This window comes from Pan paniscus, chromosome 20, assembly GCF_029289425.2.
Source record: "Pan paniscus chromosome 20, NHGRI_mPanPan1-v2.0_pri, whole genome shotgun sequence".
Lineage (NCBI taxonomy): Eukaryota > Metazoa > Chordata > Mammalia > Primates > Hominidae > Pan > Pan paniscus.
Window position 1 is genome coordinate 10,318,128 of NC_073269.2, and position 27,008 is coordinate 10,345,135.

At 54.2% G+C, this 27,008-nt stretch overlaps 1 protein-coding gene across 6 annotated transcripts in view; it reads right to left on the reverse strand.

Annotated features, from left to right (window-relative positions):
• The window catches only part of RANBP3 (RAN binding protein 3), a 62,317-nt gene that overhangs the window by 1,601 nt on the left and 33,708 nt on the right, over positions 1 to 27,008 (reverse strand). For 2 of the 6 annotated variants that reach the window (XM_003819317.5, XM_008972657.4), the window contains 13 exons: positions 24,125 to 24,161; positions 23,947 to 24,033; positions 15,810 to 15,875; positions 14,848 to 14,940; positions 13,800 to 13,927; positions 10,251 to 10,370; positions 7,918 to 8,021; positions 7,111 to 7,189; positions 6,097 to 6,199; positions 5,468 to 5,577; positions 3,472 to 3,592; positions 759 to 901; positions 56 to 242 (listed from right to left, as the gene is read on the reverse strand). In XM_003819317.5, coding sequence (XP_003819365.1) covers positions 56 to 242; positions 759 to 901; positions 3,472 to 3,592; positions 5,468 to 5,577; positions 6,097 to 6,199; positions 7,111 to 7,189; positions 7,918 to 8,021; positions 10,251 to 10,370; positions 13,800 to 13,927; positions 14,848 to 14,940; positions 15,810 to 15,875; positions 23,947 to 24,033; positions 24,125 to 24,161 — 1,378 coding nt within the window. The remainder of the gene's footprint in view (positions 1 to 55; positions 243 to 758; positions 902 to 3,471; positions 3,593 to 5,467; positions 5,578 to 6,096; positions 6,200 to 7,110; positions 7,190 to 7,917; positions 8,022 to 10,250; positions 10,371 to 13,799; positions 13,928 to 14,847; positions 14,941 to 15,809; positions 15,876 to 23,946; positions 24,034 to 24,124; positions 24,162 to 27,008) is intronic. The other 4 variants (XM_008972659.4, XM_003819318.5, XM_055104059.2 and 1 more) reach the window with 3 other exon arrangements.

Below are 27,008 nucleotides of genomic sequence, written 5' to 3' on the forward strand. Positions count from 1 at the left end.
AAGGATGGCGGGCAGCTCTTTCTATCCCCCCCAGGGTAGGGACCACCCGACTCACCAGTTGCGGTGGCCCCTGAAGGAGCCAGGACATCGTCATCGTCGCTGTCGTCCTCCTCGTTGGATGGGGCTGCCCCAGGCTCAGGCGCGGGCATCTTGGCCTCCTGCTCCTGCTCCACGCGGCTGCGCAGGGCCAGGATGCGGTGGTGCAGGGCTGCATACAACTGACCTGTGTCCTTGGAGCTGGCCTGGGAAGGGAGGAGGGTATGAGACCCCCGGACCCCAGTCCTACCCTCCTCCTGCCTTCTGCAGAACACAAGTGCCAAGTCCCAAGGTTCAGAGGTGACACTGCCACAAGGCCTTGTGGGGAGGCCATTGGCCCTGGGCCTGCCGGCCTCTCCCCGAAAGGATGCCACCACTCCCAGGTGGCTGGGAATATCCCAGAGGTCAGGGTTGGTGGACTCGACTGTGACACCATGACATAGGACAGAGGTGACCGCCCCACAGGGCTGTTAGCCCTGAACACATCACAACCCCTCAGCCAAACCCCAGCGGCTTCTCTGGGTTGAGAAGAGGACAAGGACCATGATCTCTATTCCTGAAGGCTGGGACTGGCGGGTCCCATAGTGCTTCTCGTGTCCCAGGAAGCAACTGAAGCCCCTGCCCCCTCCCCTCCCCACCGTCCTGCCTGATCTGTGTGCCCAGGGACCCCCACAGGGCTGGCAGGATGAGGGGTCCCGGAGGCACCCGCGTGGCTGGCTCACCGAGATCAGGAAGACCTTCACACCCTGGTCCTCGGTGTCCATGGCTGTGATGCGGATGCTCTTCTCGCTGGCCTTGTCGATCTGCATCTGGGCCCACAGCTTGGTGTTGAGGATCAGTCGCAGGCTCCCCTGGGTCCGCATCACTACAACCGACAAGGCCACTCAGCCCTGGCCCCCACACCGGCCCCCTCACAAACAGCCAGCTCCAAGAGCCAACACCGTCCAGATGGAAAGCGACATCACCGCGCAAAAGCCCATGATCCTCCCAGGACCCACCCACAGAGCAAGACTTCTCCCTGAGGCCAGCCCTGGCACACCTGCTCCCGGGGCGGGGCTCCTCCTCCCCAAGCCTGGACCACTGAAGGCCACAACTGCAGGTGGCTGCACAGGCTGGTGCTGCAGATCAGTGGCCAGAGGCCACATGCAGCTTGTGGGAGGTTGTGTTTGGTCCACACAGGTGGGCACCAGGATGGCAGTTCCCTTGGAGAAGGGGGGATTAGAGAGGAGCACGGGGTGGGCTGCAGGAGGCAGGGGCTGACACTCAAGGTGCATGCGCTTTCTGTGTGTGTGAGACATCGGCCTCCATGGGAGTCCACGTCCTCCTGACTGGCCTCCCCTGAGTGGGCCAGCCCTGCCCTCTGGTTTCCTTAGGAGAAGGCAGAGTAGGACCGCAGCTTAGCGCTTCCATGGAGAGGAGACGAGAGGACTGCGGGCAGCAGATTATGGAGGAAAATGGGAGGGCCCTGACTCTTCTAGAGGATGCAACACCCCTGCGCCTGGCCTGGGCCCACCCCGTGGACTCAGCCAAGCCCCTACCTTCCTGCCAGCCGCCTCTCCCCACTGGAGCAGGCCTGGAGACGGTCAGAAACTTGTCCCCCTGCCCTGGCCCAGCGAACAGATCTCCCTGAGCCCAGGTGCCCACCTCAGAGGCCGAGTGGGAGAAAGACAGAGGTGATTTTGCTCTCCCTGAAGCTGGGGAGGGTACTGCTGCCACGGGGCTACAGGCTGATGACCCAGGCAGAGGGGATGACCTGGGGGCTCAGGGCTCTATGCCCTCTCTTTCCACGGACATTTGAACATTTCCACGAGACAAAAGGAAAAACACAAGAAGACGTCCATAAGGCCGGGCACAGTGGCTCAAGCCTGTAATTCCAGGACTTTGGGAGGCCGAGGTGGGCAGATCACCTGAGGTCAGGAGTTCGAGACAAGCCTGACCAATGTGGAGAAACCCTATCTCTACTCAAAGTATAAAAAAATTAGCCAGGCTTGGTGGCGGGTGCCTATAAGCCCAGCTGCTCGGGAGGCCGAGGCAGGAGAATCGCGTGAACCTGGGAGGTGGAGGCTGCGGTGGGCCGAAACGAAGCCACTGCACTCCAGACTGGGCAACAAGGGCAAAACTCCGTCTCAAAAAAAAAAAAAAAAAAAAAGAAGACGTCCATGGGGAACAAAAGAGCAGTCCCAGCCTGCAGGGACATCCCCTGTCTGTTCTGACTAGAGCAGTTTTTCTGATTGAAGTGCATGAACACTACCCTTCAAGGGGGCTGCTTGAGTTACTGCTGGGCCTGAAACCCATATTTATGAAAAGGCCAGAAGACACTTTGATTTGGGAAGATAAAACAAAAAGATGGTCCCAGCGCAGTGGCCCACGCCTGTAATTCCAGCGCTTTGGGAGGCTGAGGTGGGAGGACTGTTTGAGGCCAGGAGCTCAAGACCAGCCTGGGCAACACAGGGAGACCCGTCTTTATAAAGACAAAAACAAAAAAATTAGCCAGACATGGTGGTGCATCTGTAGTCCCAGCTACTCAGGAGGCTGAGGTGGGAGGATCACTTGAGCCCAGGAATTTGAGGCGATGATCACACTGTACTCCAGCCTGGGTGATGGAGTGAAATCATCTTTAGAAGGAAAAAAAAGACACGCCCACATTTCAAATGTGCACACACACAGGCTGATTTCCTTAAGTGGGTGTGTGTATGCAGGTACTCCAAGCTAAATGTCCACCAATAGGGAAAAGTCCATTGACTGTCAATGGAACATTAACATGAAAGCTTTTCAAAAACAGTATATTTTATTTTTTTTTGAGATGGAGTCTTGGTCTGTCGCCCAGGCTGGAGTGCAGTGGCTCAATCTCGGCCCACTGCAATCTCCGTCTCCCAAGTTCAAGCAATTCTCCTGCCTCAGCCTCCCGAGTAGCTGGGATTACAGACATGTATCACCATGCCCGGCTAATTTTTGTATTTTTAGTAGAGACAGGGTTTTGCCATGTTGGCCAGGCTGGTCTTGAACTCCTGACCTCAGGTGATCCGCCCACCTTGGCCTCCCAAAGTGCTGGGGTTACAGGCGTGAGCCACTGCGCCTGGCCAAAATTTGTCTTTATCAAGAGATTAGACTTGATGTTTGATTTCATTTTCCTTTCTATCATAAACCTGCCACTTTGTCAGAAAATCAGCTTAAAAACTTCCACAGACTTTTGTCCATTTTGACACTAAGAGGGTCACGGACGAGCTGGCAGCTGGAGCCAGTGTGTGAGGGTGGTGTTGAGGGCTGGGTGCAGGGAGGGGGTTTGGGGGGCGGCTCTCATGGGAGACCGACTCTGTGCCTTGACTCTCACAAGGGTAGGGTCAGGATCTCCCCCGCTTCATTCCCTTTGGAATTGCATAGTCCCCAGCCCTCCCCATGGGGACCCGGCCACAGCCCCCGCCCTCTGCAGCTCACCTAGTCGGGACTGTAGTGTGCCGTCGTCGGTGGACGCCATGTCATTGAGTCTGAGCAGCCCCCGGCCTCTCTCCACCCAGGACTGTGAGGTCTTGTCAAAGACAAACAGCTTGCACTGCATCTGGAACACAGTGGCCGCCGGTAAGCAGGGACCCCAGCTGGTGTCCTGCTGCAGCCACACCCTGAGAGTCGCCCTTTAGCCTGTGGGGACTGCCAGGGCCAGCCAACGATGGCCTGGGGGCCACCTTGGTCAGTTTTTTGTCCTGCCCTCAAGCTAGAACAGGCTTTACATTGTAAAAGGGGTATCTGAAATTAAAAGAATCACTAAGGAAATGAAAAGCAAAACAACGGTGAGAAACCTCTCTGCGCACTCTAGGATGGCTATACCCACGTGGGGAAGCTGGAACCCTCACACACTGCTGGCGGGAAGGCCGCATGGTGCCACTGCTGCGGAAGAGAGTCTGGCAGCTCCTCAAACTGCTCAACAAGGAATTACCACATGCCCAAGCAATCCCATTCCTCGGTATGTACCCAAGAGAAATGGAACATTTGTTCGTGTTCACACACAGATCGCACATGAACGTGCACAGCACCATCATTCACGGTAGCCAAGTCTCAAGGAGGAATGGAGTGACACACATGGTCCGCCCCTACAGCGCATCTCACTCAGTCTTAATAAAGAACAAGGCTCCGACCCCCGCCGCAACATGGATGAACCTCTGGCTCAGCGAGAGAAGCCAGACACGAAAGGCCACATAGTGCGTTGACGCCATTTATATGAAATGTCAAGGACAGGCAAAAAACAGAGACAGGAAGTGGATCTGTGGCTGCCAGGGGCTGGGGAGGGAGGAGGAGTTACTGTGAACGGACAATGCTCTTTCTGGGGGAATGGGACGGTGTTCTTTTTGGGGACAAAAATGTTGTACGTTAGATTCTGGTGAAAGTTGTCTGACTCTGTGAATATACTAGAAACCACGGAATTGTATGCTTTAAAAGGATGGATTATATAGCATTTGTACTATATTTCAATACAGCAGTTTTGTATATATAAACAAAGAAAAATACGAGACAGACACCCCTACATGGCTTTCCACATACCCCCTAAGTCAATCTCTTTCAACATGAACAGATGACAAAATGGTAAGTGGGAAAAAAGAACAGTGCTCTTAAGAACCCCACGATACGCCACCCGGTTTACAGACACAGACACCTGCTTATGTGCCATGGGAGAGGAAGCAGATGGATGCTGCCCAACCCGGGTGGTGCGGCCTGAGGAGCAGGGATGGGGGATGCCAGGAGGGGACGGTGGGGTGGAACCTCTGGCCGTACCTGATCTTTTCCCTACGAAGACACCACAGGATGCCAGGTGACAAATAATTACAGTTGCCAGCTCTGGGCGACAAGATAAGATGTTTGGTATGACAGTCTTTGTCATTCCCTGAACCATCAAAAATGTCTCAGGCTGGGCGCGGTGGCTCACGCCTGTCATCCCAGCACTTTGGGAGGCCGAGGCGGGTGGATCACATGAGGTCAGGAGTTCGAGACCAGCCTGGCCAACACGGTGAAACCCCGTCTCTACTAAAAATACCAAAATTAGCCTGGCGTGGTGGTGCACACCTGTAATCCCAGCTACTCAGGCGACTGAGGCACAAGAATCCCTTGAACCCAGGAAGCAGAGGTTGCAGTGAGCCGAGACTGTGCCACTGTACTCCAGCCTGGGTGACAGAGTAAGACACTGTCTCAAAAAAAATTAAAACAAAACAAAGAATGTCTCAAACAGATCCTCCTCCTCTGAAACCAAAGACATGCGAGAAGCCCCTGAGCCTAAGCTCTCTCTACAAACGCCACCAACAAAGTCCCAGAGCATGGGGCCAGTGGCCCCTCTGTCATCTCAGGGGCAGGCCTGTGTGCTCAGAGGATGTGGGCCCAGCCCTTGCGGTTGGACCCCCAGGTGCATGGAAGACCCAGGGCCACCGAGGAGGGGCCGGCCCCTCACCTGTAACACGTTGCTCTCCGCCTCCTCCCCGGTGATGACTTCCACTTTTTCCAACAAACACTTCCGCGCTGTTGCCTTGGTGTAGGCGGCTGCCGACTCAGCCAGGGACTCTGAAAAGTTATTGGCCAAAAAGACTGACTGATTATTTGGCGAGAGGAGAGCCATCTCCCCTCATCCGACAGGAGATGAGAGGGTTGGTTCTGGTCTCAAGGACGCCTGCTGCCCCTGGCAGGCCTGCCCCGGCAACCCAAGTGGACCCTAGACACAGCCAGGGCATGTGGCCTCAGAAGCTGCAGGGAGACCATCTGAGGGCCAAGTGTGGCCCCAGACTCTCGTGTTCGTGCCGAGCAGACGACGGGGGGACAGTGAGAGACTCCTCCACGCCTGCTGCCTGCGCCTCCCCACCCTCCCCACGGCCACAAGGCGACACAGGCCCTCGAGTTCTTTATCACAAACCCTTGCTCACTGCAAGGCAGGGCCCTGGAGCTGGTTCACATGTGGTCGTTACTGCTGCGGGAGTCGGGCCCCTTATCCCTCCCGGCTGGGGGTGTGAATGGACCCAGCATCCCCTCATCATCCCCCAAGATGACCTACCATGAGCCCCATGCCGTGGTGGGACGCTAACATACCTTTCTCAGGGGTGGCCTCCTGGGACGAGGACTCAGACCCTGACTCGGCAGCTGCATTTTCCCTGTTGGCATCTGAACTGACCTCGTTTAATTTTGGGGGGCTCTGCAGGGACACAAAAGCATACAAGGAAGAGGGCACTTGTGTGGTCCTTCAGCAGCAGCTCTGAGCACCTCTCTGCCTGGCCCCCAACACTACGCTGCCCCCAGCACTCCTGCCCACTCCCGGTGACACCCTGAACTGCCTGGGAGCTCCCCACGTGGTCCCTCAGGCATCACTACGGGGTGAGTGCCACCAGCCGACAGTCCCCTCGAGCCACACTGGTCACTCCGTCTGGGTGAGGCAAGACTTTGAACATTTCATTGAAATAGAAAAAGCACAGCGTGGCCACGAAGGAAGAGAAGCTGCAGAGTACTTAATGCAGCCTAACTCGAGACAGAGCTAGAGTGACCAGGCGGCTCAGGACAGGCCCTCACGCAGTCCCAGTGGAGCTGGGTGGAATCAGGAAGAAAAAGGAACACGTGTAAAGAGGTAGGCAAGCCATTCTAGAACCCTCTCCCAGGCTGGCTGGGCTCCTGGGAACAGAGATGGGCCTTTCGTGCACCCAAGGCCTTGGCCGCGGTTATGCTCACAGGAGCAGGGAGGCCAGCAGCCCTGTCCACCAGCACGGCTGGCCCCGTCCCACAGGACTTTTGTCAGTTGGCCTGGTGGGGAGGAACCATGGACCCCGACTGCCAGCAGGACCCTGCAGCCTCCAGGGAAGCCCATCTTGGGATGAAGTTGGCCCTGGTCAGCACGGAGGAGCCGGGAAAAGCGAATGCCAGTTCATAGGCAGCCAGTGGCCTGGCCAGTTTTCAGGCTGAGTCTGAGCAGGGTCTTCCCTCTCTCACTTGCTACTGAAGGCATCCCCATCTCACACAGGACGACACAGCAGCCCCGCTCTCCATGTCCCCTTGACCTGTGGCTGGCGCCGAGAGCCTCTGGTCCCTGAGAACATTCCCAACACAGCCACTCACCAAAACTCGCTCGCTCATGTTCTGGCCAAATACAAATTTGTTGCTGGAGGCGTCGGCACTATTGGTTGAGTTCTCTAAACTGAAGAGAAGATGTGCAATGAGTGTGGGGCGTCACGTGGGAAGGTGGCCAGGCAAATGTATGGGTACCCATGGAGTACACACTGACGCAGAGGGCACAGTGGAGGGGCCTCCGCCACTGTGCACAGGGTGGCGTGTCAGAGGCAGGAAGCCACACACCTCCCTGTGCCATTGAAAACATTAACCCTTAGCTCGCCCTAATGGAGGGGCCCCACAGCATAAGGGAAGCCACCTTCCACCTGCTCTACCCGCCCATCTCCCAGGCGGGACACGCTTTCTTCTGAGACACCTGGAGGGGCAGCTGGGCCGTGGGTAGCATTACCCCCAGCCATGTCAGTCAAGGACATGATGAGGTCTTTGCCCCAGGTGCCCAAACCCAGAATAAGGGGGCGCCTGAGTCGCCTCTGGCCTGCTCTGTTCTGCTCTGGGCATGAGGTCCACAAGACAGAGGGCACACTCCAAGGGCTGGGCTGTAGCCTCCATGGGCCCCTGGACAACCCCACAGAACTCTGGTCCTGTCTCAGGCGTCCAGTGAATCCCAGGACAAGGCCCACCACCCTGGCCCACCCAAGGTTGTGCCCAGAGTGGGGAATGAGAGAGAGGGGCCTGAGAGCAACCTGGATTCTGGGCCTGAGTCGGGCACGGGGACCACAGACCCCTCTCTGGCAGAAGCCCTCGCGGCCACCTGCATCGCCATGCCAGGCTGGCCGCTGGGACCGAGAAACACACCTGGAACTGATATACTGGAGGAAATAGTTCGTTGCGGTTGGCGTGTCTGCGCTGGGGTGTCCAGCATTCTCCATGTCGGCTTCGTCCACGCTCTCATTGATCAGCTGGGAATGAGACGGAGCGCTCAGTAATCGGGGGTGGGGTGGTGCCTGGAGTTCCACAGCTCAGTGTCTGCAGACCCCCTGAGCTGCATGGAACTGTTTGGAGCCATGAACCCTCTCCTGTACCCGCCTGTGTGTGTGCGCGTGCATGTGCTGGGGGGCAGGGCTATAATCAACTCCATCACCTTTTGCTTTAACAGTTAGGACCGAAAGAGAGCTCATGAAGCTTCAAGGAGCCTTTTCCACCTTGTTACAAAACCACGCCTTGTTATAAAACCACGCCTAAGCTGGCCTCTCGGTCAATGCTTCATACCAATAACACAACGTTACAAAGCTGATGTTTTGGGGGGTTTACTATGAACATGATAGAAGCAGAATTTCTTGAGGGCCTCTTTCCTACCAGCTGCTATGCTGAGTCTGTCAAATGCACGATCTGCTTTAATCCTCATGAGGCCTGGGAGGGGGATGTTAGGGACCCTGTGTGACCAACAAGGAAGCAGAGGCTCAGAGGGTTAAGAAACCATGGCTCTGGCTGGGCGCGGTGGCTCGTGCCTGTAATACCAGCACTTTGGGAGGCTGAGGCGGCAGGGAATCACTTGAGGTCAGGAATTCGAGACCAGCCTGGCCAACATGGAGAAATCCCCACCTCTACTAAAAATACAAAAAATTAGCTGGATGTGGCAGTGGGCGCCTGTAATCCCAGATATTTGGGAGGCTGAGGCAGGAGAATCGCTTGAACCCAGGAGGTGGAGGTTGCAGTGAGCAGAGATCATGCCACTGCACTCCAGCCTGGGCGACACAGCAAGACTTCGTGTCCAAAGAAAAAAAAAGAATCCATGGCTCAAGTTTGCCCTGGAAGGAGAGGCTGGGATTTGACTGAGACTGCGAAGTGCACGTAAGCCTCTGACTTCTGCAAGAAGCCAACCCCACCAAATTCAAAGCAGCTGTCTCCCCAGACTCAAGGCAGAGATTCCACAGGGCCTGAACTCCACAGGCCAAGCCCTTCCCCGCCTCTTGCCCTCCCTCCTTGGAGGGAACAGCCCCTGAGGGACTCATTATTTTGCCTAAAGCCATGGCAACAGCAACATCAACTTTCCACGCTTCTCGACTTGGGCTTCTGTTGGACGGTGAGTAACAGAAAGGAAAGCAGAAAACACAAGCTGGTGCTTTCTGCATGCTAGAGAGGTTTTTGTTTATTTCAGGGCCCTCCCCGTCGACACTACTGACATGTTGACACTGGGCCCAGAACATTCCCTGTGGTGTGGCTATCCTGGGCACTGCAAGGGGCGGAGTGGCATCCCTGACCTCCAGAAGTACCTCCCAGTTGTGACAACCACAAATGTGTCTAGACACAGCCACCGATACCGCCTCTCGGGCTTTGAAAGAAGCTTCTTGCCAGTGGAGCTACTAGAGATGCCGTAGCACATTCCATGTCTGTGGCTGGGAAAGGTGGTGCTGGCTGACCCTGGTCTTCCTAGAGTCCCAGTGCATGGTCCAGGGCCACTGTTACCAACCACTGCCATCCCTTCCCCACCCCACAATCTCCAAACTAGGACCACATGTCTGGAGGGCAGCCACGAGGTGGCAGACGCTTTGCTCCCTTTCAGGAGAGAAGACAGTGTTGTCACCCCACCCTGCCCCACTTAAAAAAAAATAAGGTGACAGTTCTTAATGGGGGCGATTCTACTCCACAGGGAATACTGGCCACGTCTGGGGACATTTGTGGTTGTCAGATGTCAGGAGCATTGGGTGGGTGGAGGCCAGTGATGCTGCTCAGCACCCTGCAGTGCCCAGGGCGACTCCTCAGAAACTAAGAATGGTCCAGCCGTAATGCTGCTAGTGCTGAAATGGAGAAACCCTGAAATACGGGAACAAAACCTCTGGGCAGAGCTGAGAACACTGGACCGTGCTGTCTTTCTTCTCTGCTATGAAAGCCTGAGGCCTCAGGTTCAGTCACCTTCCCTGTCCCCGCTACCATGAGAACCAGGGACCCTGACTTGAGAAGTCACTGCAGGTGAGGGCTCCGAAGCCTGGGCCGCTGGTGGGGAAGTGCCAGGGCCCAGCACACGCACACCAGCAGCGGACTGTGCTGTGAGCCATGGGGCTGCCTCGCTAACACCTTCTTTGTCCCATGCTCCCCTCCCCTGTTAAAAGGAAAATCTACCTACTTGCCTGCTGTTGAACCTGGGGAAGGCATAAAAAGTCAATGGGCTGGTTCAACAGCTCACATACCTTAACTCTGTCCCTCAAGTTCTGCCCAAATACAAAGGCTTGCTGTGTGGCGGGGTCTTTTTTCTCACAGGCTTCCTCTTCAGAGGCATTGCTGGACTCATTTTTCTGGGGCTCTTTCTCCTATCAAAAACCAAAACAAAACAGAGTAATCAAAACCAGTGCCACAGTTGGCCCAGACGGATGCCCAGCAATCCCACACCAGATCATGTACTCCACACGTCTCCTCTGCATGTGCCTGCACTCCCAGCTACTCAGAAGGCTGAGACAGGAGGACTGCTTGAGCCTGGGAGTTGTAGTGACCTGAGATCACACCAATGCACTCCAGCCTGGGTGACAGAGCAAGAACCTGTCTCCAAACAACAAAAAAGAAACACCTGTGCCCTGCAGAAGCCTTAGTGCTGGCAGAGGGCAGGAAATAACCTGGTTCCTCATCATTGGCCAAGGAATGAAATAATTTACAATAGAAAATATGGGGGAAAAAAAGTACAGCACAGCTGTTACCACCGAGAGGGAGGTAGGCCTCTGACATGCCCACAATACATGCATCAGAGAAGAGAGCAGCTTGTGGGACACGGAAGTGCAATTCCATTTCTGTTAAAGCCAACCCAGTCCCGTGTGTGTGTGTGTGTGTGTGTGTGGTGTGTGTGTGTGTGTGTGTGTGTGTGGTGTGTGTGTGTGTGTGTGGTGTGTATGTGTGTTGAGGAATGCCCAGGAAAATAAGTCGGGAGAGAGAATTCAAACTACTGACGGAGGTTACCCGGGAACCTCTTAGCTGGAGGGTGGCTCCTGCTTGTTACTTTCTAGGATTTCCATTTTGTGTAAATATTTTCAACATGTAGCATGACTTTTGTAACTAAATATCCTAAGACCAAATGCATTTATCTTGAGATAATGGAATATGGAGTTGCTAGTAATTTGTATATGTCTTTCCTATACCACATGATAAAAAAGGTGTTGTAGAATTTGAAAAGAAATTTTAAAAGGCTTTTGGCAGATCTTTGGAGTCTCTGGCGATGTGTATAGTGGACATGAACGTGAGGCAGGGAGCGTTTTCCTGGGAGATGTCATGAAGGGACCTGACAACCGTGAACTCGGAGGTGAGAAAGGCTGCAGGCAGCTTCTGACTGGCTCAGCGTGTCCAGCGGGCAGGGAAGCCTGGAGTTACAATGCCAGGCCCAGAATCAGCGGATCACAGCGCTGAGGGCACTTTCTGGTCCAACTGTGAAGGAAGTGAAAAGTATAAATGTTTCTCTACTGTGCTCCCTAGAAATTCTGCTACTGCTGACTTCAGGCTGCATCCTTGTGCCTGTGCAAGAGTGAATGTGGCTTTTTAAAATTAAACACACACCGTGTTTGGCGACCTGGAAGTCCTCAGAGGATGGGCTAACCCCCAGCCCCACTGGGGCCGCCTGCATCCCGTCCAGCAGAAACACTCCCTGGCTCTTGGCTTTGTGCGCTGTGTGCCCCCTGCTCACACCGACTGGTGCTAATCCCGGGTGGGTGGAGCCCACAGAGTCACCTGAGATGGGGCAGGCAAACAGCAAAATGTTTCTGACCACAGGGTATGTCTATGACCCGGCGGGACCTGCTTAGAGGATTCGCTTAAACTGATAAACGAATCCCGAGGCCTGTAACCAGTCTGAGACTCTGTGTGTGTGTGGGGCGGGAGGGGAAGCCTCTTCCCCACTTTCCCAAAGATGGTACCAGGAGTTCCCCCATGGGTCGCCCCCAACATCTAAGCCCTCCTTAGAGGAGATGCCTCATAGCTCACGTTCCCGATGAGCAGTGTATGCCATGTTCATGGGCGGCTTGGAAAAGCTCGGACTCCTGCTGCAGGGCCAGAGAAGGATATACACGGCGAGCCTGGCGAATCTCAACAGTACTGGGTGTGGTCAGAGGGCAGCGTGGGTGTGGCCGCATGGCTCCACCCCAGACCCACATGGAGCAGTGGCTTTGGAGCCAGACGCAGGAGCTGCGAATGGCAGCCAGCAGACCATGGGGTCCAAGGATCAACTTTAGCTACTGCGGCTGCCCAGCCTGCTGGAGGGAAGATAGCACATCACAACTTCTGAGCTCAACGATTTGGGAACAAGCTGTGTGCACTGCTGAGAAGGGGCTGGAACCGGCAGGAAGACGGACTCCGTCCCCTGGGATGGGACACAGCAAGGCCTCTCCAGTGAGGAACAAGCTCTCGGTAGCGGGTGCCACCAGGTCAGCCTGTGCACTCACCATCGGGGACAATCAGAGACACTGGGAGATGGCGGGATGGGCTGGGTCACTTCTAAGTCCTTCTCCAACTCAGAACTGCACACCTGATCTGCTCAGGAGACCTCAGCAGTCAAAGCTTCCAAGCCGCAGAATGCGGTGGAAATGATCCCTATTTCCAATTCAGCAAACTCGTTTGAAAAAGGGCGTGGGGATGTTTTCAAATTTAATTGTGGACAGCCATTTTCACCCTTTGAGCCAGAACATCTACTGGGGATGGAGGGTATAAAACTGCAGGCCATGGACACAGAGCGGAAAATAAACACAAAGATCCAATCTGGCTTTTGCACGGAAGATACCACATGGTGTTACCCTAATTCTGACTTCAAACCCATCTCTGCCAACTTCAAAGGAGGCTCTTCATCAAAGGCCCTTATTTCACAGTGGCTGTGAAACACAAAGCTTTTGGCCCATATAATCCAAACCATATCCCCGCTTAAATGGAACTATTTCTTTTTTTTTTTTTAAGGCAGGGTCTGGCTCTGTCGCCCAGGCTGGAATGCAGTGGTGTGACCTCGGCTCACAGCAGCCTCCCCTTCCCGGGCTCAAGCAATCCTCCAGCCTCAGCATCCTGAGTAGCTGGGACTACAGGTACATGCTACCATGCCTGGCTAATCTGTGTATTTTTTTGTAGAGACAGAGTCTTGCTATGTTGCCCAGGGTGGTTTTGAACTCCTGGCCTCAAGCAATCCACCTGCCGCGGCCTCCCAAAGTGCTGAGATTGCAGGTGTGAGCTACCGTGTCCGGCCTAAACAAACTATTTCTGAGATGACTCCCAAAGAAAAATTTTCAACTGGAACCACACAGATAGGAGTCTCTGAGGGGTGGTTTGGGTGTGGACACAGAGAGGGGAGACATTCCTCATGTTAAACATTGCAAGACACCCATCAGTGACAGCCGTTCCTCGGGCCCTAGTGACTCCTCAGAGTGCAGTGGTTCAGGTCCTCCCTCAAGGATCACTCTCGTGAGACATGTGGCGGTCAGCCTTGGGTAACAGGCCCTTCCGGCAGAACTCTGGGCAACAGGTCCTTCCGGCAGAGCTTGCTTGGGAGACACTCTTCTTCTGCCTGACCAGCAAGACCACCCTTGGGAATCTAGATCTGGTTTGTCAGGTACTGTTATTTAGAGCCTACTGAGCAAATCCAGAGAGCCTTACAATAGGCCCACGTGGAAACTGCTTGGAACAGGTGACAGCGTGTGGACTCCACAGCGTGCTGGGAAGGCTGCCCTCCCGCTCCCAAGGGGCCTAGCATGCAGCGCTTCCCTGCCTCAGGACCCACTGACCTCAAGTGCACACACCTCATCGGCAGCTTCGGAAGGACTTCTCCGTGCAGCAGTGTCAGGGGATGCTGCGGGCACTGCCCCCGTGCAGTCTGCTGGGAGGCTGACCCCGTTGGTGCCACTGCTGGGGACTGTGGGAGGGAAGGAGAGTGGGGAATCACAGGTGCTTGGTGGCCCTCCCACCCCCACTCACATAGCTGAGGGGCTGGGCCACGTCTAGTCTAGGGCCCCTCCCATGGTAAAGCTCACAGCACATGTCTCCTTTTTAAGGAAGGACCTGGTATCTCCACAAAGAGCCAAAATTCTTGGATTTAAAAAAAAACAAGAGAAACAAACAAAAAAGAGAAACCTGCCGGGCACAGTGGCTCATGTCTGTGGTCCCAGTGCTTTGGGAGGCTGAAGCAGGGAGATTGCTTGGGGCCAGGAGTTTGAGACCAGCCTGGGCAACACAGCAAGTCCCCGTTTCTAAAATAAGATAAAACAAACTGGCTGGGTGTGGTGGTGCACACTTGTGGTCCCAGCTACTTGGGAGGCTGAGGTGGGAGGATCGCTTGAGCCCAGGAGTTCGAGGCTGCAGTGAGCTATGATTGCACCAGTGCACTCCAGTCTGGGTGACAGAGCAAGACCCCATCTCCAAAATAAATAAATAAATAAATAAATAAAATGACCTTTCAAGTTTTTGAAGATAACCTGTGAAAATTGAGGCTGAAATTCTATCTGCAAACACACAGGGATAAATCTCATTCCCAGGAGCCGGCCTGCTTTTATGAAGACAGTGAATGAACAAAGCAGGTTTCACCCACACAGTCACACTCGGCCGAGAGCTGTGAGGAAGCTGTGGAGCCGCCTCTCCCTCCTCCGTTGCCAGGGCTCGGGAGGCTCGGGGCTGGAGACGGCTGGGGGGTGATTTAAAGGATCATCTTCCCTGATCTCTCTGTATTTCTGGTGCATTCAGCAGTCACCTCTGTCGCAACACTGCTGTCCCGGATGCGACTTCAGGAACGCTCTACCCTGCCGTCTGGGCCTGGGCGCCAGGGCTGCCGTTTCTTACCAGTCTGGGACAGCGCCTTTGGCTGCGGAGCTTGTAACACTGCCGGGCGAAGCACGCTCCGCTGCTGCTCCTTGGGCTTCTGGCTTGGCAGACCTAGGAACAGAAGGCGGCCTTCCCAGTGCCCGCGGACCCCTGCCTGCCCCCAGGCGCTTCAGAGACTGACCCCTGGCATCCCATTTCATGCCCCTTGCAGGCTAGACTTTGCAGGGACGCACTTTTTTAAAAACTTGAGGTCTTTTTTTAACAGCTGGCCAGGAGATCTGGCTACTGTTATTTTTACATGTGATTACATGAAACTCCCAGTGACCGACGCCTGTGAATTAATCCAGTTAGCACAGTAACGCGGCAGGGCGTCGGCGGACTCAACAGTCAAGTGGAGACTGTGAGAGGAGAGCAGTGCATTCACAGGCAGCTACCTGGAGGCTCAGGACTCGGTGTGGGGTCACGTACAGGCACATTTTGCACCTGTTTTTCAAAACAGCCATGCTGAGGAAGTCCCTCTGCCAAAGGCAGACGGGGCAAGGACCCTTGCATGTGCCCTGCCCTGTGCAGCATCCCTGGCAGCCTCACTAGCAGCCGGCTCACTAGCAGCGCGCCGCTGGAATGCAGCCACCCTGCTAACTGGGGCGAACACTGTGGTATGTGGGGGCCAGAACATGAAGGACAGACAGGCTGAACCAAGTGCGCTACTGCTGGGCATGGAGCCCGCCCGATGCACCCCGCCTAGCCTGCTCCCGTGCCACCACTGCCCACTTTTCTGAACACACGACGCTCACAGTCAGGGGTCCCAACCTCCCTGCTCAGACAGCCTCTCTTTAAAGGAACTTTCCAGGGCTCGTGGGTCAAGTTACAAGTGATCTTTCTAGAAAGCAGGCTGAGCCCGCGGTGTCCTGGTGTGGCCTAGCAGAGGTCTGAAAAACATCAGAGAGCCACCCCCCGCCCCAGGGAGGTAGACGACCTACCTGCGCTGGGGGCTTGGCCGTGGATCAGCGTTGGTGGCTTCAACCGGAAGCCACTGCTCCTTTCCTCTAAAAGCACAAGACAAAATATCAACAGCAGGCCTGCCTGGGCTGGGGCTGGGACTGGGCCTGGGGGGCAAGGGCAGGAGAGGACTATGGTCTTGGCCTCAGTGACTTCGGGCCTGGAGAACCAGGGAGAACATTTCCAAATTACAACAGAAGTCTCGTCCGATCAGCAGGCCTGGAAGGCGCCTGGAGGAGGGGAGAGACAAGGGCAGGAGGAACGATGGCTCTTGGGTCAGCTGCTGACCATGGGGGCAGGTGGGGCGTCAGCCGCCCTCCCAGCTGTCTATGACCTGCTGCAGGCTCAGGAGCCGAGCTGCTCAGCGGCCCTGTACCTGGCTCTGGAGAATGTCAGGGAGCCACGGAACACAGGCGCTCAGGCCCCACTTCCCTTTCCTAGAAGGCTTGTCTGTCAGAGGACGCGGCTGTGGCCAGGAAGAATCTTGGCACCACTACAGATGTCTGGGAAGTGAGACAGGTTTTTGTGATGAAAAGGTCAAAGGTGGCACACAGTGAGCCTGCCTCCCCTTTCCAGATGTGCCTGCGGAGCTTCCCGTCTCAGTGAGGGGGGCACTCCTGGCCACCGTGGAGGAGGCCAGCTCCCCCTAGGCCGGAGTCCGGGCTGACAAATTCACAAAACTAGAGGGAAAGGTGAATGCCCAGGAGCTCCTGGGATGGCTCGAGAGCCCAGCCTCGCCCAGCCACCTGTCCACATGGACCCCTTCATCTGTGTGTCTTGGCAACTGTGCCCATACGGGGAGTGGGGATGGTGGTCTAATCTGATCCACAACAGGAAGGATTGTCATAAAAGGCCTGTGACTCAGGCAGGCAAGCCTGTTCCTGGGCAAGGCACAGAGACTGTGGCATTATGGCTCCTGGAGGTGGCCCTGCGTTTGTGCTAAGCTTCACCCCCTTGTCAAGCTACAGGACACAAGATCAATATACAAAAATCGATTGTGTTTCTAACACTAGCAGTGAATGACCCAAAAGCAAAATTAAGAAAATAATTCCATTTACAATAACACCAAAAGGAATAAAATACTTGGGAATACATTTCACAAGATAAAACTATAAAACAATGTTAGGGCCGGGTGCAGTGGCTCATGCCTGTAATCCCAGTGCTTTGGAAGGCTGAGGCAGGAGGACTGCATGAGCCCAAGAGTTTGAGATCAGCCTGGGCAACACTGCAAGACCCTAACTCTACAAAAAATTAAAAACTTAGCCAGGCATGGTGGTACATGCCTGTAGTCCCAGCTACTCAGGAGGCAGAGGTGGGAAGATCACTTGAGCCTGGGAGCTTGAGGTTACAGTGAGTTACGACTGTACCACTGCACTCCAGCCTGGGCGACAGAGTGAGACCTTGTCTCAAACAAAACAAAAACATTGTTGGAAGAAATTAAAGGTGTAAATCAAAAGAAAGACACCCCCTCATGCTGTCTGATTGCATTTCTGTGAAATGCCAGACTAAGCAGAAAGGAGCTGAGCGGTTACCAGGGCTCAAGGGAGGGGGTTGGGGGCAGGCTGTGACTAACGGGGATGAAGTTTCTTTTTGGGATGATGGAAATGTTCTAAAATTAATCACGTGATGGTCGCACAACTCTGTGGATGTACTAAAACCACTCAATTGTACACTAAAACGATGACGACAAAACCCAAAACACCTTGTCAGCCCAAATTTTCAGACTCCAAATCAAGATTCAGCAGGCCAAGGAAGACCCCTCTCCCGCTGTGCCCCGGAGGCGCCGCTGTGCCTGGGCAGCAAGAGGATTGCAGCAACCCTTCTTACTATAATAGTTGTATGAGGGAGTTGAGCCCCAGGGGCTTCTGGCAGCCTGTGTTAGCAGAGCTGGTGCCTCTCCCGTAACAGACTGGTCATAAAAAAACAAACTCAGGAGAGCCAGATCCTGCAGGATGCGGGGGTGAGCCGCCAGATGTTCCTTTTCCGAAGGAAACACTCAATTACATTTCCAAAGCACGGAGCTATGCAGAAGACGACTGGCAATTTAGATACATTTTTAAAAGGTCAAATTCACAATTTAGATAGTTTTTAGCAAGCTCTTCAAGCTGGCTCTCCACGCTGATGTTTTGGTCACAGACTGACTACTGCCCTTCCACACTCCGCTCCGTGCAGCGCTGGCGCTAACGCTGAGGGGAGCCTGGGGGCTGGCCCGAGCTGCCAAGCGGAAGCAGGAGACTTGGATAATCCCCGCCACCGACCTGCCACTAGTGCTAGGCCCAGAGCGTGGCCCTCTCCAGAGCTGCAGACAGACAAGGCGCGCTCCAGGGGCAGCCAAAATCTGGAGGTCCCTGTCACAGGCCCTGCTCCACGAAAACAAGGGTGGTCTCTTCTCATTCCTTCCAGAAATTTTCTTCTGCAACACAGGTCGCAACACAAGCTGCTGAATCATGGCCAGAGCCCGACGCCTGCCACATACCCAAGGGGTGTGGGCCTGTAGAGGATGCTGCACCAGTCTCTGAGGGATGCGCATCACTCCAGAGAGGAAGAGGACCCCTCCCGCCGGCAGCCTTTGCCCTCCTGGGAAGCTGGCAGGCTCCCTGTCTGAGGGTGCTTTTCGCCTGCCTCAGAGAGCCCCAAGTGATGTCTGTGGGAAGCCATGCTTGCCCCCCAGGGAGCCCCGATTTAACCAGGGAAGGGATGGGAATGAGACTGTGTGCATCAAATGCTGAGAAGGCAGCCTGGCTGGAGCTGGGGTCTGTGCGTGGACGGCGCTGGTGCAGGGTGGGGAGGAGGCTCAGCCATGCGGTGGGCAGGGAGTGATGCCTGATGCACAGAGGACAGAGGGTGCCGGTTTCTTAGTGCCAGAAGAGGGCGGAATATACCAAGGGAGGCACCCACGTGCCCCTAGCGTCATCTCCACATGCAGGCAGGCAGGCAGAGAGTAAGAGATCATGTGGACAAAGATGTGTGTCCCCAGCTCTGTCCGCGGAGGGCCGGGAGCAGGGCTACACCTGAGTCAGTGAGATCGCAGTACCGCACGGAGTGATTTCAGACCTTGGTTTCTAAAGACCATGTTCCCTGAAGAACCAGCGTGCCTCTGAGAAATGCAGATTCCAGGACTGGGATGAGAAAAGAGGCTGAGCCAGGAGGCTCTTGTTGTGACAAAGTAAGGGCAGTGCTCAAATGAACAATGGGGACCTGCCTGACAGGGCTTCCACTGGCCAAATCTGGGACAACCTGAACATTAAATAAAAACCAGTAACCATAGACGGTCACCCACTGATGCCAACAGAAGCTCGCCTGTCTATGTGGACACAATCGATCAAGGAACAAGCACGTGGGGAGAAGGGCAAGCTCCTCCTTCCAGCGAACACCACTAATCAACGCGGCAGGGATGGTGCTCAGAGTATCCCACGGGTGGTGAGTGCCTATAATCCCAGCTACTTGAGAGGCCGAGGCTTGAGAATCTCTTGAGCTCAGGAGGCAGAGGGTGCAGTGAGCCGAGACTGTGCCACTGCACTCCAGCCTGGGCAACAGAGCAAGACTCTGTCTCCAAAAAAAAAAAAAAAAAAAAAAAAAGGAAGAAAATCCCATGGGGCAGTCGTCGCGGGAAACATCACTCTGAAGACATCACTGGGCGCGAACACTGGAGGGCAGGAGTGTGACGAGGTACACACAGTCCCAGAGTCTAAAGTGTCTCTCAGAAACCATCCAGCACAAAGGGGAAAGTAGCTTTACAGTGGTGAAACCTGGCAGACAGCACCCTGATCGAGGAGCACGGCCACCCCGTGCTGGTAAGGGGACAAGTGAGTACTGTGCATGGCTTCTGTGACATTCTCATCCAAGATGCCACACCTGGGTCTCACCACCAGGACATACTGGACAGGCCCCAACTGAGACACTTCTACCCAACAGCTGACCTGTAATCCTCAAGGTCATGAAAGTCAAGGGAAGCCTGAAGACCTGTTCCCGATGAAAGTGGAGGCATGTGTGGTAGGACCAGGGTCTGAGTCCTTTTTTCTAATGGACTCATGGAGCTGACTGGAGAAAGCTAAATGGGGTCTTCAGACAAAAGGGACAGAGAAATTCCTCTGTAAGTGTTAAAGCTTTTCAAAATTAAAGCTAAAAAACAGAAGGCAGGCAGACAAGGATGTGAAGTTGGCTTTGCAGAACTGATGTGTGGCTAATATGACTGCCTTTTCACACGTGAGGGCACTGGGGCTTTAAACCATGCCGCGTCGGGGCCTGCGAAACAGCTGCCCTGCTCCGGAGGCTGGAGGGGAAAGGTCTGTGGGGAGAGAGACAGGAGGGAGGCCGTTGCTCACAGACCTCAGAAGCGATCATGAGATTTGTAACAGAGCTCAGCAGCACAAATGGGTCCAGACACACGGCTTTAGTAACTGATCACCTAAAGCAGAACCTGCCTCACCGTGGCAGGCTCTGTGCCCCCATCCAGACCACCACCTGCTAAGCGACACCCCAGGAATAACCAACATCGTGCCCTTCCTGAGGACCCTGAAAGACCAAGCCCCTCTGCAGGATGAGACCAGGTGGTCGGCTCAAAACAGTTTGCTTTTAGAGTCAAAATGCCTTGTTGAAACGGGGCCATCAACTCAATGCTGAGAGTTATAAGAACCCACCTCTTCCCTTGACACGGACATCATGCCAGCAGCTAACTTATCTCACAATGCTTTTGAAGTCGGCAATGAATTTATATATGGTAGGTTGGGTTACAGAATTCAGGTTGTTAAACTCGCTTGTTAAATCTTTTATGAGGAATTTCAGCCACGTGGGAGAAACTTTCAGGAAACCTTGGAGTTGGTTCTCCAGTGAAAGACTGAAAAGGCAGGCTCCATATTCTTCAGAAAGGGGGAGCGGCTTTCCTTAAAATTTTAAAGCTGGGGGCCAGACGTGGTGGCTCACGCCTGTAATCCTAGCACTTTGGGAGGCTGAGGCGGGCAGCTCGCTTGAGGTCAGGAGTTCGAGACCAGCCTGGCCAACACGGTGAAACCCTCGTCTCTACTAAAAATACAAAACATTAGCTGGGCATGGTGGCACACGCCTGTAATCCCAGCTACTTGGGAGGCTGAGGCAGGAGAATTGCTTGAACCCAGGAGGCAGAGGTTGCAGTGAGCCAAGATCGCCCCATTGCACTCCAGCCTGGGGGACAAGAGTGAAACTCCGTCTCCAAAACACACAAAAAAGTTTTGAAGCTGTGATTAAACATATTTATCTAGGTAGGTCTGAGCAAAATTAATGTGAGAAGACACAAAAAAGAGGTCTAGAAATTCACCAACTTCACAGGTGTTACCTTTGGGATGGCAGGGTGAGTGGGGAAGGGGCAGGGATTCTTTTTAGTTGAAATATTTCTGATTTACTTTAAAGAAAAAACAATTATGGGCCAGGTGCGGTGGCTCGTGCCTGTAATTCCAGTACTTTGGGAGGCCGAGACAGGTGCATCACCTGAGGTCAGGAGTTCGAAACCAGCCTGGCCAACAGGTGAAACCCTGTCTCTACTAAAAAAAATACAAAATTACCCCGGCATTGTGGTGTGCGCCTGTAATCCCAGCTACTCGGGAAGCTGAGACAGCAGAATCACTTGAACCCGGGAGGCGGAGGTTGCAGTGAGTTGAGATCACACCACTGCACTCCAGCCTGGGCAAAAAGAGTGAAAGTCTGTTTAAAAAACCAAAAAACCCCAATTATGAATGCATTACTTGTATAAAATTTTGAAAAATGAGTGATACATTTCTTCACAGGTTGTTTTTAGAGGACTTAGAGCTCCATGCGACCAGGCCCTGCTTGCAGAAACAAACATGAGGGCTTATGAAGCCTCATCTCACGCCAGATCCCCAGACTATGAGCTGAAGAGTTGGGGGAAAAATTTTAACAGCTGAAAAAGAACTGACTTTAAATGCCCACTGAAGATCTGATTTTCCCACACCAATTGCTTTTCCTCCCAGGAGAACCCCCAGGCCGGGCGGGAAGGCAGAGGGGCCGGGGCTCACCTGGCTCTGAGTCGGAATTGCCTGCAGATGGCTTGGAGAAGCTTGATGGCATAAAAACATTGTTTTTTGAAACTGTTGACAAGGAGGTGCAGGCGGGGGAGGGAACAAGAGGAAAAACAGCATGAATGGGTGGGGTGGAGGCTCAGAGATCACCTCTCCCACCTGAGGGGTGGATTCTCACGTCCCACGGGAGGAGACGGAACAGCACGCAAACAGGGCATTCAGTCTTTCCCCAGAAAAGCAAACCCCAAGACTCTCTTTACAGCACTACGAGGGTCTCCAGCCCGACGGCCTTGATCTGTCTGATGACTACAGTCAACTCTGGTCAACTGGGGGCACCCCCTTGTCCCTGCACCTCTGCAGGGGCAGCTGGCAGGGGAGATATCAGATGCTCCAGGCCACATTGGAGGCCCTGACTCCTCCTCACCTGTCAAGGCTTGTCCATGGGGTTCCCCCTCCCCCACCTAAGATCTTCCTTCACCAGGGCAACTGCTTCCCAGGGTGTGGGCCAGCCAACAGGTTTCCACAAATGAAGTGGAATTCGTAGGGGAAGAACTCACTCTACGCAGAATGGAACCAAAGACAACACTGTTCAAATTATTGGTGCCCCTCACGCCTCCAGTTACCCTGGAGAGCTGAGTGTCTCTTGGGGGCTGCTGCGCTGGACGGGAGGTGATTTGAAGAGGGCCGGGGAGAAGAACGGTGGTCCCTCGCCTCTTTAGCCTACATTCACAGCCCAAACACCTCCTCTTCTCTATGCTGGTTTTCGATACAGCAAGCATGGTTCAGCAGTGGGCAGTGAGTGGGAAGGAATAAAATCAACGAGCAGGAAGTGGAGCTCCCTCATTCCACAGAACACCTATCCACGGGCGCAAAGATCCTTAAATTAAAAGGATGCCAACTGCAGCCTGGACTGCAAGCCATCTGGACAGTTCCGCAATATCCAGTCAGCAGATGACAGCGTAATAGCACTGGAAAACCTAATGCAGCTGTGCAAAAAGACGCGGCCATGTCCAAAACCAACGTGATGGGAAAAGGGCATGAAAACAAGGGTGTGGAGGGGTGACTTGGGAAGGACCCTGGCTTCCTACGCTGTGTGTTCCTGTAACGCATGCGTGACTTCTGTAAGCAGAAACAACTTGACATCCTGAAGGTTCAGGACTGTAAAATGATTTACATGAACTTTCCAGGAATGGATTTCAGTTGGGTAACCAGAGAGCCTGTCTAAACACTCATGTATGTCCAAGTTGGCACTACAGACAGCTAAGACAGAGGCCACGAGACAATGCCAGAGTGGGAAGTCAAGACGGGGATGAGAGAATAGCCCTGCAGTGGCATTTACCCTCAAATCTGCAGAGTTGTGCCCATGGCAGGAGGCCGGGCTTTCTGAGTGTTATATTAAGTAGTGCTGACGGCATTATCTGCCTCAGGAACCTCTCTCCTGTACCAGCCTGCATGAGTCCCCAGGCCGACCTCCAGGCCTGTGCTCAGACCAGGCCTCACGTCCAGGGCCTTCAAGCCCTTTAGCCTGCCCTGCTCCAGTCCGAGCCTGGCCCACCCTTCCAGGCCCCCGAAAGCGCCTCTCCTCTGGGAGTTCACAGCATCACACACGGGCCTCTGCTGGGGCCTCCTGGCTTGCTGGTTACCGTGTGTGTGTGCACGCTTGTGTGTACATGCGTGTGCGTGTCTGGGCTACTGCACTGGACTGCCCGCGCTGGGCATGCAGCTGAGGGGTCGGGAGAACACCCCACGCCTAAACCCCCAGTCTGTGTCCAGCCTTGGAAAGAGGAGATGTAATTAACAGGCAGAGGCCCCAACAGGGCTCTCAGCAGTCAACCCCTTTCCTCCATTTCAGAGGGACGATCTCTTCACAGTCTTCCTCAGGCCACCAAGTCTCACCATGCCGTCAGTGTCACTGATTCGAGACGAGGACCCCTGGTGCTGCACTCTGGACAAGCTCTCACCTCACTCCTGACCGAGCCCGAGCCTCAGATCGACTCTAACCGGAGCTGGGCAGGAAGGACACAGCAGACGGATGCGCGGCACTGAGGGGAATGGCGGGTTTGTAAGCATAAACGCTTTCACCATTCCGTAAGTTTGCATATTTTACCTGACTGTGAGGGTGGGAACTGGGTTAAAGAGGACGTTCTTTCTCGCTTGACAGGAGGGCAGTAATTTCCATCTTCTCTGTCAGAATCTACAGAAAATGATGAGAAGAGGAGGAGAAAAATCAGGTTGCTTCTGTCTTTAAAACTGAAGATGGTCAAAGGTGTTAGAGAGCTCCTTACCTTCTCCGCCTTCAGGACTGGAGCCGCCAGCTGACCTCTGAAACAAGGAGCACACAGCCGGGGTCAGAGGGCATCAGGCTCACGGCAGCCGAGCAACTCTCGGGTCCGTAACAAATATCCCAACATGCACCACGGGCAGCTAATTCCCAGAGCCCAGCACCCGAATTGAGAGCCAGGATTTTAGCCTAAAGCTCAAACATCCCCCCGATGAACCTCTGCACCCAGCTTCACAAACACATGCCAAGGAATCCTCTCAGTGGCCGGGAAAGCATCCGCAGCACCCAGATCAGTTTCTTGTTTCTCCACAGGTTACGCTAACTGGCCTGCCACCCCTAAACTCAAACACAGCCGAACCTCATCTGGCCCCCGTTCATTCTGCCAAGAGCTGAAAAGCGACCCTCTCCACCCTTGAGGGCAGCGGACTTGTGTAAAATGGTCGCATCACACCGGATAGGAGCGATTTCCCTTCCTTGCCCTGGAACATTCTACCATGCACATCCTTGTCTCAGGGTGGGCTGTTATTCCCAGAGCAAGCAAGAGCTCGGATGTTTTGGACCAAAGCCCACTTGCGAAGTGTTTAGAACAGAACCATCAAAGACAAAGCCCAGTCACAGGCTGAGGGAAGGCGCCTGAAGAATTCCCTATTCCACAAACTTTAGCTTTACAGTGTGAACAACCAGCAACCAAGACTTAAAATGGGCTCATGACCAGCCTGACCAACATGGTGAAACCCTGTCTCTACTAAAAATACAAAAAAAAGTAGCTGGGCGTGGTGGTGCACGCCTGTAATCTCAGCTACAGGCTGAGGCACAAGAATCGCTTGAGCCCGGTAGGCGGAGCTTGCAGTGAGCCGAGATCATGCCACTGCACTCCAGCCTGGGCGACACAGCGAGACTCTGTCTCAACAACAACAACAAAAAAGGACTTAAAATGGAATGGGTGCAGTGGCTCATGCCTGTAATCCCAGCACTTTGGGAAGCTGAGGCAGAAGGATTGCTTGAGCCCAGGAGTTTGAGACCAGCCTGGGAAACACGGTGAGACTCTGTCTTTATAAAAAACCCAACCACATAAAAATCAGCTGGGCAGGTGGGTGAATGCCTGTAGCCCCAGCTCCCAGGGAGGCTGAGGCAGGAGGATCACCTGAGCCCGGGGTCTGAGGCTGCAGTGAGCTATGACCATGCCACTGCACCCCAGCCTGAAGGACACATCTCATCTCAAAACACAAACAAACTCAAAACTTAACATGAGGAGTGTTTATCCTCTCCCCCAACACAATCCCTCATTTATGTCCTGTCTCAGAATTTAGCAGCCCAAAGCGCACCGATGAGTGAGGGCCGCTCCTCCTGGCGCGCTCCCTGCAAGAGCAAGCAGAAAAGCCAATTTTCTTATTTTCAAAAATGCTCCTCAGAGGTCAAGTTTAGCCAAATGAGGCCCGCCTGCCTCGACGAGCTGCTGGGGCTTAGGGGAGGTGATGCATGTGAAAGTGCTTTGCAAACTGCAGAGTGGCCTGGGAAAGCAAACTGCAATAAATAAAACTGAGGAGCACAGGAGCCAAGGCAGACCCCCCTCAAGTCAGGGCGATGCATTTTCCCATAAAGGGCCAGACTGTCGGTACTGCTGGCTTTGTGGGCCACATTTGGTCTCTGTCATATATTCTTGTTTTTGCTTTTATAATCCTTTAAAAATGTAAACATCATCTTAGCTTACAGGCCCAGGCCTGGAGCTTGTGGCAGTGAGAGCCCAGAGAAGGTAGGAAGTTGACTTGAAGTCACATAGCTCGTTCACGACGGTCAGAAAAAAAGCTACCCTGGACTTTCTCCTCCCGTGTGAGCTGACAACATGGGTTTGTGTGGGAAAAGCAAGCCTGGGCTTCTTGCTTGAGGCCCGTGTTCTGAGAGGGCTTTGGAAATGCTCCCAAGGGACTGTACGAGTGAGGGCTGATTATCACTATCCCCACGAGATGACATCATCAAAGTGTGTGGGAAACACAAAATCCTTGTAACACAACAGTGGGTTCTATTAGTCACTGGGGCAATTGTGAAAATACCACTGAGTCCAAAACACAATGCCATCAAGCAGCCAGGCCCTAGAGTCAGTACCAACTCCGGCCAGGACAAGAGCACGAGGGGTGCAGAGGCTGCCTGGTCCCTGCTGCCTCTTGAAGGCCAGAAGAACTCAGTGTATTCCGGCTCTGCCATTTTCTACGGGTGAAACCTTACCTTGCCCAGCCTTCGGTCTCCTCACCTGGAAAACAGGGATGCGTGAGGTGACAGGCAGGGCAGGTAAGGTGCTCAGCCCAGTGCCCTGCACGCTGGGAGCAGATGATTATAATGCTCGTGACCCACACCTGATGAGATCAAACACCCAACCGATGTAAAATCTGGAGGCTACGCTGGGGGCAGGGCTTTAGAGCTCAAGGCAGGCATGAATAGGGAGTCAGGGGTGTGGAGTGAGTCCTGGGTGCAGCCAGGAGGCGAGGGACCTGGACTGGGAACCTTTCTAGAAATGCCAGAGCCTGGGGTTGCATCTGATAGTGCTGAGCTGTCACCACCTTGTCATCCCTTTTCTTGGGTGACATCTGTGGGGTGGGTACAGGCTCCAGCTATCGCTTGCCCTCATACTTAGCAAAGGTGACAGAAGCACAGAGAAGCAGCATCTGCCCACCCGGGCAGCCAAAACCTTTGCTCATCCAGCCGAGCCTGGGCATCTCATGCCTGGGGCAGCTACTGCCCTCGACGGGCCCTTACATCAGCCTCCCAGCACAGGCAGCTGTGAGAAACAACACCTGACACAGCCTCCTTGCCCTCTGGGTAACCCATGCCCTCCAGAGCCCTGTAGGCTGGCTTTGGCCTCCAAATGCTCTGTGCAGGTCACTGTCTGAGGC